The 11,519-nt window shown below is 39.0% G+C and overlaps 1 protein-coding gene across 1 annotated transcript; it reads right to left on the bottom strand.

The window, feature by feature from the left end:
• Nucleotides 1–6,923: 6,923 nt before the first annotated feature.
• LOC112421691 (uncharacterized) lies at nt 6,924–10,315 on the bottom strand. The gene is made up of 3 exons (XM_024783167.2): nt 9,448–10,315; nt 7,351–7,458; nt 6,924–7,132 (listed from the first exon to the last, which is right to left on the bottom strand). Exons 1-3 carry the CDS (start codon nt 10,264–10,266, stop codon nt 7,070–7,072), a joined length of 990 nt encoding a protein of 329 aa, XP_024638935.1. The 5' UTR covers nt 10,267–10,315; the 3' UTR covers nt 6,924–7,069.
• Nucleotides 10,316–11,519: the final 1,204 nt, after the last annotated feature.

Here is an 11,519-nt window from a genome sequence, read left to right as displayed (position 1 = left end):
GGTCTTTTACAGCCTTTTCTGCAGCCTCTGATTTTTCAGGAGACTGCCTTCTACGTCGCTGGGCTACAACACTAACTCTGGGATCTACTGTCAGTTGGTGACAAGCGACGCTTGGGTCGATTCCGGGCATGTCGGCCGCGCTCCAAGCGAATAGGTTGGCGTTCTCCCTTAGGCAAGCGACTAGCTGTGCTCTGACCAGTTTGGGAAGATCCTTGCCGATCTTGAAGTTTTTCGAGGGGTCGTCTCCGAAAGGGACCAGCTCGAATTCACCGTCAGGAATAGGTCTAAGAAGTTTCGCGTTGAGCAGATCCTTCTTTTCCCATCTTCGTTCCTTAAGGTCTTCCTTGGTGAACCTGGGATCAAGTTCCACCAAGTTGGCGTCCAGAGTTCTCGCAGCAGCTTTCCCTTTGTCTTCAGCAGGTTTGCTGGATTGGGAAACCGAGCTCTGGGTTTTGTTAGCCTGGAGGAAACATCTTCTTGCAGCTTCGATGTCTCCGTTCAGAGAGGAGATGATGCCATCTTTTGCATGGTATTTCAACTTCAGATGAGCGGTTGAACATGCAGCCCCTAGTTGTGCAAGCCTGGTTCTCCCTATAATGCAATTGTAGAGATAAGGGCAGTCGATCACCAGAAATGGGATCTTTATTGTTCTCTTGGCCTCTTTTTTGCCGAAGGTGACCAGTAGCTCTACGTATCCCCATGGCTGGGTAGATGAGCCGTTGAAGCCGTAGAGTTCATTTCCAACGTAAGGAGAAAGGTTTTTCTCCGTCAGTTGAAGAGTTTTGAACAAGTTGGTGTACATGATGTCGCACGAGACCCCTGTGTCAATTAGGACTCGTCGGACGTCTGTATTGGCCATCGATGCTCGCACGAGCAAAGGAATGGCTGAATTTGAAGCTCCACCAAGAAGTTCTGAATCATAGAATGCCAAAGGTGGCCTTCCTCCGTGGTTCGAGAGGGCTAGCAAACACTCATGAGTTCCTCGAACTTTCTCTTCATGCTCCCCATGGAGACGTTTAGTGTTCCTCCTGTGATAACGTTGGCGGAGGGGAACTGCTCCCAGGTGCATGAGTAACGGGTGATTTCCACGTTGTCAGGGAAATCACCGAGATGTTCCACAGACATGGCAACTATCTTAACAGGCTCGGAGTCGTCCACGATGAGCTCGACGGTCTTTCTTTCCGCTTCTGGATATTTTACGAACTGTTTGAGTCGTCCTTTTTGGATGAGGAGCTCAATAGCATCTTTCAGATGGATGCAGTCGTCAGTGGTGTGTCCATGGCATTTGTGGAATCGACAGTATTTTGTTTTGTCGACTCCCTTCCTCTCCTGAGATGGGGCCTTTGGTGGCTTGATGCCAGCTTCTTTTAGATCGGCTACCGCGATCTCAACGAGGATTTTCTCCCTTGACATGGCTAAGGGAGTGTACCCGGTGAAGTAACCGTTGGGTCTTTTGCCTTCCCGAGTAGCCTTGCCTTCCTTCTTCTTCTCGTGGAAGGGCTTTTTGGAGGACTCAGCAGTAGGCTCCTCCTTCCTAGATTTGTTGAGGTTGTCCGCATACAGCTCTTCTTCATAGGCGATGTAGATCTTGTCGACGCTAGGATCTCGTTGAGAGTCCTTGGGCGATCTAAGCGAACAGCCTTCTTGACGTCTGTGCCTTCACACAGACCTTTGGCGATGAGGTTCTGTTTCATTGTTTCATCAGCACCCCGTACCTGGACAGCTTCTTTGTTGAACCTCTCGATGTAGTCTCGGAGGGGTTCACTTCTTCCTTGAACAATGGCTTCAAGGGATGCTAACGTCTTTGGCTACGTCCTTGAAGCAGTGAATTGGGTCGTGAACTCGTAGCAGAGGTCGCTCCATGAATCGATGGAGTTTCTCTTGAAGTTCTTAAACCAGGTGACAGCTCCTCGCCTCAGAGTAGTGACGAAAAGCTTGCATTTGACGGCGATGTTCTCGATATGCTCGTCCGGGTCAGTTGTCCAGTCGTATGAGTCCATCTGTGGAGGCTTCTTCAGCCTGCGGGGGATAGGAGCTTCTCGGATACGCCGTGTGAAAGGACCGTAAGCATTTCGGTCATTTCGGGCACCGCGAGTGTCCTCGAAGCCAGAGGGAGACCAAGAGCGTTCGTTGCATCTTGGTGGAGATCTCCTCAGGGGAGACCGTCTCGGAGGGGACCGTCTCGGAGGATTCCGCATGGGTGATGTCCTTCTGGTTGACCTCCTGGTGTAACTCGAAGACGCTGACCGTGTAACACCCTATTTCTATTAAAGCGGTAAAACTCGCGAATAAGGCAATTACTCAAGAAATTGATGCTACTTCATCAAACAAAATTCAAATTCGACATGCATGCATAAAAATTTCAACAGTCACAGCGGATATAAACCAGAATACTTCAAAGCATACATGTCATTAATCAAATAATACATCATAAATGAATCTCCCAATCCCAACAATGGGTAAATCTCCAACATGAATAAATAATCCAAACAAATAATCTAGACAACAAACAGACGCCTAGATCAGAGCCATCCTAGACTCAACTAAACCGATACAGGAGATAGCTCCCGGTATCCACCAAGCATCAACCAACTCACTAGAGCAACTAATCCTGCACAACGTCTACCCAGCCATACAGACAGGTAGGCGGTCCATCACAGATCCACTAGGGGTAAGTATTACATCATCATAATCCACATAACAGTTAGACATGAATAAAACAATCCAAGTTCCAAATAATTGACATGAATAAATCAAGTCAAGTTCACATAATTGACATGAATAAATCACTTCAAGTTCCACATAATTAACATGAATAAGTGAATTCAAGTTCCACATAATTGACATGAATGTTTAATCCCAACGATAATACATAATGATAAATCAAATATCACAACCAAATATTCACAACCACAAGTATGTCAATTATTTTACATATAGGACTCATGCAACAATGATATGTCCCTAATCATGACACATAAATGCATGTGGTACCGAATCACCTCAAGGTCGTCACCTTCGATGCAACAAAAACATCGTATGTAAGATTTCACACCCGTCTTACATAATCTCCGAAGTAAAAGAGATCAACCATTTTACAACTACAAGACTTAACATGACTATGATGCATGGACATACAAGTAAGGACTCAACAGTGCAATCACCTCAATTTTCACAACAATATAAAGGACAACTTCCAATTATATTGATCATCTCCACAACATTTCATTATCAAGAAATTACATCCACACAACATACAAATCATAATTCAAATAAGAGTCAACATCACATTATCACCACAATCATCAACAATCATTAATATCATTCAATATCACATGATAAATATCATATCTCCATATAACAAATCATTCAACATCATATAGTTTCATCACTCCAATCATTTCTCATATTCCAAGTAAGAGAACATACAACATCTTATGATAAATATCATATCCAACACATAACAATTCATTCACACATCTCTACTTAGTCATATAGGCTAGTCACGAATGATCATAAGACAATTGGCTTAAAAGAATCATTTCCGACAATTATCCATACCATGTGGCAAACGACCAACATCGATAATTTCTCAAAGTAAGGAAACAATATAAAGTTTGAAAACTCACAAAACAATCTTAATCAATCAAGTAGTCATGAGCTTAAGCGACTTGAAAACTATTAGATATTAGTTCAAAGAATAGCTTAAGTCCGTATGAGAAAACCCAAATTAACATTTTCCACATTCCCACCCGAAATTCAAATTTAACATCATTAAGATGTTTGACTAACATTACAAGCCTTACCTAAGTCTATATGAACTGTAGGTTAAACTTGTAATCTCATTTAGTTCATAAAAGTTCATTTTCGACTAAATCCGAAATTTCCAAAATATACAAGTTTCAACCCAAAATGGAAAATCCCAAATTTGAATAAGCTAAACATGTTCCAATAGGTTTAGGGGTTCAAACAGTAGTTAAACAAGTTGAAATAATCATTTTACAAAGCTCGGATTGCCCCCCTAAAGCCCAGAACAGAAATTAAAAGGTGCTGAAACTGGGCATGTACGCTTAAGCGCCCACCTGCACGCTTAAGCGTGCAAGTTCCAAAAGCTACTGTGAATGCACGCTTAAGCATCCAGTCATCAGCTCTGCACAAAAACTCTCGGGTTCTTCCCCTTTTTCACCCAAAATCCCCAATTTTGATCTCCCAATGCCCAAATATGTTTCCAAAGTTTGTTTATAGGTTATAGTACTCAAAATGGCTCTCAAGAACACATCAAACATAAAAACAATTGACATTTGAACATAATTTAACAAATCAACTCATTTTCACCAAACCAACAACAACAACTTATTTCTCATCATCAAATCATGAATTATGAACACCCAAGCCATGAATCATCATCAACAACATCACTTAGCAACAACAACATCAATTGAACATGAATCTTATCACAATTCAACAACAACATAGCATAATTCAACCAATTTCGCATATCTCAACATATACCTATTCTTCATACTTTGAACATAAAATTCCACTAATAACAATTCAATTTTCCACAACTTCATGCATTCGAACATGTCATCATAGTTGGAGCACGAATTCTAACAATTATGAACAATTAATTGATTACTCAATTAAGCACTTATTCATACAACAATTGAAATTTACACTAAAAATGATTATGATGATTTCTAACCCCCTTACCTTAGTTAGATTAATTCCCTAGCTCAAGCTTCACTTTAGCTCCTAGGTTCTCTCTTCCAATCCTTGAATCTTCAAGTTCCTCTTCTCTCTAACCCTTTCCTCATTGCTCCCACTTTCTCTCTCTAACTCTCCCAAAATATCTTGTAAATGAAAGTGTGAGGAAATTTCCTCTAAAACAAGGTTTATATATGATGTCCCCCTAATGGGCCTAACCCTAAAGCTTAGTGGACTTAACCCACTCCAATTTAATTCTAAAATGTTTTTACACACTCAATGGTAAATTACTAATAACGGTCACTTAACGGTAAAATACTAACCACTACCCTAATAACTTAGTAAAATAATGGTTCTCGCTAAAACACTAAAAGTATCACCAAATTACTAATTTACTCTTACATCCAAACTGACCAAAATATCCCTGAGTCCAAAATGACTAAATTACTCTTCTAACACGAAAACCCATGAAAATCCACCCAATGATGGATGATCACACACAAGCGATCTGGAACGTGACTAGCGAGGGCTCCTTCCCCTTCTGCTACGTATTGAGGAAGGAGTATGTTTGGCTTTAACTGAGTGGCGCGCTTGCTCTAGATCCATCAAGCGTCGCTTTTGTTCCTCGATTCACGACGTCTGTCGTTGAACCGTGCGGATCAGGCTACCGACGAGGGCACCGGTTTGTGTGGTATCTTCAGGCGTCTCTGTAGGTCGTTGGGGACCCTACAGAGACCTTTGTTGGTGAGGAACTATTTGCACTGGTTCCTCCCTAGGTCAATCCACAAGTGAAGGTGAGGATGTCACGCCATCCCGTTGAGGGATGCGTACCTCACTTCGTATCTGGGAATTGACACCGTTGGCAGCCATATTAATTTTTTGGAAAGCTTTGGTTTTTAGGAGTATAAAAACGGGGAGAGCTTATATTTCCCACAGACGGCGCCACTGATCGTACCTGATCAGAAGGTGACTATCGGTGTCGTGAATGTGGTGGTTGTGACGGTGGTTGAATACGTCAGAATGTTTCTTGGAGCGGATGGGGGGTGTGTACCTGCAGGCACTCCAACGCTCAAGTCAGTAGAGATCAGAGAGTGAAGGTTTTAGAGGAAGAGAGATTCTACATTGGGGACTGCATTGAGTCCCCTATTTATAGAGGTGGAGGGCTGCAGAGCCGTTGTAATGGCACACCTAACTCTGACGGTTACGAAATCGTGGGAAGTGTAACCGTCTGTGAGTTTATTGCGGGAACGTGGAAAGAGACGTTGGGGTTCGTTTGAACCGGTCTCTTTCGTTCCGTGCACCCCCTTGCGTGGAAGGGGTGTGTCGCGAGTAATTTTGCAAAACGTGGTGTTTGGGCTTTGGATGATATTGAGCCTAAGTAAATGGGTCAAAGATCCTTTTGCCCGGTCCAAAACAGGTGTGTTATAGGATTTGCCTTTATTTTTTAGATTTGATTTAATATCCGTTATTTCAAATCTAAAATTAATATTAGGTTTCTTTTTAAGCGTTTCAACCCTAAGCAATAAAGTGGAGACATTAATGTAATTTCAAATGTTGTTTATAGAAAAGTTTTTCGAAATTTGTAATAAAAAATATGCTGACAATGCATTTGGATAGTGTTAATTGTTTCTAATAGGGTTAGCAACGAACCGAGCTAACCTAAATAAAGTTCAAGATTCGACTCGATAAATGATTCATTGATCTTGGTTCGTGAACCGAATGAGTTGAAATCGAATTGAAAATTAAGTTCATTAACTTTCGAATTGAACCAATTTTTATCAAGTTTGGATCGACTCAACTCATTTCCAGTTCTATTTCTAGAATTAATTAATTTATTGTTTTTGTTGTTGGTATATGTATATCCTTAAAGAATTATTTATTTTTCTATTGTAATATATAAGTTGGCCAACTTTGTGTTCTCGATTGACTTTTTGGGTTGATTATGAACATCAAAACCAATGTTCATGTTTTGGATGAAGATTTTTAGGATAGATTAATGACAGTTGATTTATAAATAATTATTGATTGTAAAATTAAAATATTACATTTAACCCATGCAACACACGGGTCATAGATCATATTTTTGAATTCCTTGCACTGAAGTATAATAACATTTAAATAGAAAAAAATTGGGACAAAATATTTTAAATAAAAATTATTATTTGTAATTAAAATTCAACATACAAATATTTCAGATACATAGTACACTGATATTTTTATTATGACATAGTTTTAATTATTAAATAAATTAAGACAAACGGACTATAGCTGTTTTGAGTGCAAAGTTGGGCAATTGAAAGAACGCAAGTGAACAAACACAAATTCCGTCGTTGTACCATCTCCTTCATTTGGCTCTCACATTTTACTCCAGCATCACAGCATCATCACCTTTTGCATCATGCTCCAACGGCAAACCCATCGGAACCTGTTGCATTTTAATCAATTACCAAACATTATTCTTTGGTTTTGTACATCCTTAACTCTGAACAATTAAAATGCTTGCTTGATGTTAAAAGTTGCAGTTTTTCCTTGTAAGACTAGCTAACAAGCACATGCATCCATCAGACACATTGACAGATGACATTAAAGTCATGAACCATGTGACTTCAAAAGAAGAAGAGAAAAAAATAACAAAATCCTTACAGAGTTCTTTTCTTGTTGTTCATCAGACTTTTTCAATCGTTCTTCGTCTCGACTATTAGATTGCTGGCCATTGTCGGCAGAGAGTTTTTCACTTTCCATTTCCAGTGTCTGAAAAAACATGCAAATATTAAACTCATTCAAAATAATCTACATAATAGTATACATTGTATAGATATAGAGTATTACAATCGATGTTACACTAAGAACAAAGACAAACTAGAAAACAATCTAAACTATAGCATGAGTACAAAAGTGTCCTAGCCACGGACACAAGATTTCTTCCAATACAACGAGACAACATTCCAAATGCTAGAACATGAACCCTCTAACAAGGTTAATCAATGACACCTACCAACACATTAGTACATTACATGAAACCAGACAGCGCATATTCTAAACTATATATAATATTGTGTCATTTCATACGTAGCCCACAACAATGTAAATGAATTGGATATAATTGTTCACTTCTGCTCTCGTGTCAAGTAATAAAACATGTTCGGATTAAGCCAACCCTCTTTTATCTAGCTATCCAACCACTTTACGCCACAATAAACGTAACAGAATGCAATTAAAGGACCATTTTCTCCCTCAAAATTTAGTCCAAGTATCAATCAAAAACATGTCTGGGGACGATTTTGATTCATGGAGGTCTATTAATTCTAGTACCCATCCCTCATGTCATAGTATCAACCAACACAAATAAAGAGAACAAGGAGTAGTGAGCAAACATAGACAAAATAACAGCTCAGGATATAATGAAAGAGCTGCAATCCCCTCTTCAACATGGAAAACAGAAATACAAGGTGAAGCAAGACAAAGCACCTAACAAGTCTAGTTGACAATATACATACTTAGAATTCTTATTCCCTGTTGTTTTGAAGTCCTAACTAAACTCACAAGATACAAAACCCACATTAATAAAGAGAATCCAAATCAACAATAGCAATTAGCAACTAAACTTATATTGTATGGATTGTATTGATTAATCTTCCCGCGACGAGAACGTCGAAACATTTCCCTTGTTGGAGAAAGAGGGGAGTGGAGCATGGGTTTTTGGCACGGTGGGTCCAGCACCTTACTCAACTAGAGATTTGACTTTCATGAGAAAAGGAGGGCAAGGGGCAAATTTGGAAATTCGCATGTTAATGTGTCTGGCCTATTAGCTCTAATGTGTCTGTTTCTCAAACTTGGAGTACGAAGACTGATGCCACCTACATTCAAAATGACATGTATCAACTCCCTTGGATACACACACTATGGTACAGCTATAGTGATAATGTCGACTCTTGGAACTCTAGACCATGTTGTCCACAAGCAGAAAGGTTTCTTAAACAAAGACTCTGAGATTCAATCCATGAGTCAAGTAGATGGTACTAGTTTCTCAATTTTTGTTTTGGCTAATGCGAGTGTAAAACTCCATGTATGTATAATGAGATCACACACATAGTATTTATTAGTATGCACGGTCCTAAGAAGTTGTATACCCCAGGAGTAATAGCAATCAATCTAGGAAGTAGTACAATTAAAGGAAAATCTAAAGATTCTTAATTTCAACAGTGAGTAATTCTTCTCAAGCATTAGGGCTATACCATGCATGCGCTAAAAGTCTAATTGATGGATCAAATAAGTTTGTTGGTAATAACACAACACTGGCTATGCTTACAATAGAGACAATTGTTGTGGAAGGTACGTCCTCAAAGAGGTTTTCTACGGAGACGATATACAGTCAGGAAATAGAATCATTGGCCAAAATAGGGCCATAAAGGAGAATCTGGGCCCAAATAGTAAATTAGCAGCAAATCTTCTGTCCAAACCCATAATGTGGCAGGGCAGGGAGCATATGGATTGAGTGATGTGTTTTGTTATATAGGGATGTGAGGAAAGAGTCTTGCCACTGTAGGAGCTTTGCTCTGTGGGCATTGGATATTCATCTGTTTGCATTTATCTTTTAATTTCATAAATAACATACTCATTGTCGATCTATTTTTTCCCTGTAAATTGCTTGCAACTGTGTGAATCGCCGATAACCAAGGTAATATAACTAATTTTAACCAAATTTAAAAATCTTAAAAACCAAACTAATTCGGGACTTACTTTGATTGCAGAAATGATCTTCTTCAATCTGACACGATGAACACCAGCACCAGCATCAGCATCAGCATTGCGTTTAAGCCACCTGTTAGCAGTGATATAGAATGCCGAAATAGCGTCCCTAATACGCATATTGTTGGAATCATCAGGTTTCGAAACAAATTGATGGATAGTTTCCAAATCATTTTCATCAAGAAGAAGCATCGGATCACGGCAACCAATGTTATCAACCAAATCTGGATTAAACAAACTATGTTCCTCCGGTGAAGCAAAGGAAAGCAAGTCGACAATAGCCTCAACGAGACAAATTTTCTCAATCATCTCTTCAGAAGCAGAAGTATCTACGTGGTCAGTAGTGTAACGAAGAAGAATTTCATGAAGCATCTCCAACTCACGAATAATTAGTTTGTTGGTTGGATCTTCCTTTTGTTTATCTAGGTTATCGATATGACTTTTGATTCGTTCTATTGCGGCCCAAGCCAAACTGGAATTTAGGTTTTTCATGTCGAGATCTTTTTTGGTAAGATTAAGAAGATTTTGAAGAAGAATCTCCACCTCATTAATAACTTTTTTCGAGTATCTATATGACTTTAGTTCACGGATACGACATTTGAGTATGTATATGACGTGGCACCGTAAAAAATCAACCATTGACAAACTGGAATCAGCGGCAGCCGGCGGTCGAGGAGGGTTTGTAAGAAGAGTTTCAAGAAGACTCTTCAACTCATCAATGAGTTTTTTATCGTTGGTTGGATCTCCCTCTAGTTCATGGATGCGAATTTCGATTAGGTATATGGCGTTGCGATTTGTTGAATCATCCATTATCAAACTGGAGGAGAGGGGGCGTTGGTGGATTTGGGTTTGCGATTGAAAAAATGGGTTGGAGGAGAAAAATAATTTAATAATTAACCATTTCATCATTTTAAAGGGAAAATTCACATAATTAATTAGTAACACTAATATTAAGACTAAATTGCACTTTTGGACCCCTATCTTTTCAAAAGTTGCGGTTATGAACCTCTAACTAATTTAAATACAAAACAGCCCGCTATGTTTTGATTCTTTGGCAGTTTTGGACCCCCAGTCTACTGTTGACTCGGTCAACGCCGTGGTGTAACGCTCACTTTTAATTTATTAATTATTTAATTGAGTCTAGACGAATTATATTATATTTATATAATATATGTGAGATTTGTGATGATATGTGAGATTTGTGATGATATGTGATGATTTGTGATGTTATGTGTGATTTACGATGATTTTAGATGATTTATGTGATGTGACGATTTTTATGAGGAGATAAAACCTTATTTTGTTGTTTAATAAAATAAGATTTGAAAATAAAATAAAGTATTTAGTTAGGGGCTGTTTTGAGATTTTAGAGAGTTTTTGGGGGAGAGCGAGAGATAAGATAAGATAAGTGGAGGAGTTATAAAAAGGGAAGACCTAGGTTTTTAGAAAAGTTTGTACGTACGATTGTTTTTGGAGAAAAGGGAGAAAAAGCCAAAGAAGGGAGAAGACTAGAAGAGAGCTGCGATTTTCATCAACTAAGGTAAGGGTGAGACTAACGATTCAGTTTTATTAATCCTTGTAATTCTGATAATCAAATTAACAAGTTAGGATTGAATTAAGAAGATTATGAAATTAGGGTTAATAGGTGAAATTGATGATCCAATTATGATATGTTGTTAGATTGATGCATAAACCGTCCTTTGACCCTAGATAATGATTAGGATGAATTCTGGAATTGAAATTAGACTTAAAACCTTGTGAATTGATGAATTTTCGTAAAAACTACACTTCTGCCCAAGCCTATATTCATCGCTCGCCCTCGCGAACGATGATCCTCGCCTCGCGAGTGATGAAGTTCATCGCTCGCCACGCGAGCCATTTTCCCTCGCCTCGCGAGTTGCAAGTCGCAGCTCACCACATCGAACAACTGAACTCGCCATAGCGAGCATGACCAGAGAGCATGTAGAATTCTGTATTCCTAACTTTTGAGTTGAACCTTAGATGTTTTTGAGTGCCTGAAGATGCTTATTAAATATTAAATGATAGCTTAGACCGAGATTGAA

The sequence above is a fragment of the Medicago truncatula genome, unplaced genomic scaffold, assembly GCF_003473485.1.
Source record: "Medicago truncatula cultivar Jemalong A17 unplaced genomic scaffold, MtrunA17r5.0-ANR MtrunA17Chr0c01, whole genome shotgun sequence".
Classification (NCBI taxonomy): domain Eukaryota; kingdom Viridiplantae; phylum Streptophyta; class Magnoliopsida; order Fabales; family Fabaceae; genus Medicago; species Medicago truncatula.
This window is presented reverse-complemented; position numbering and strand designations above follow the sequence as displayed.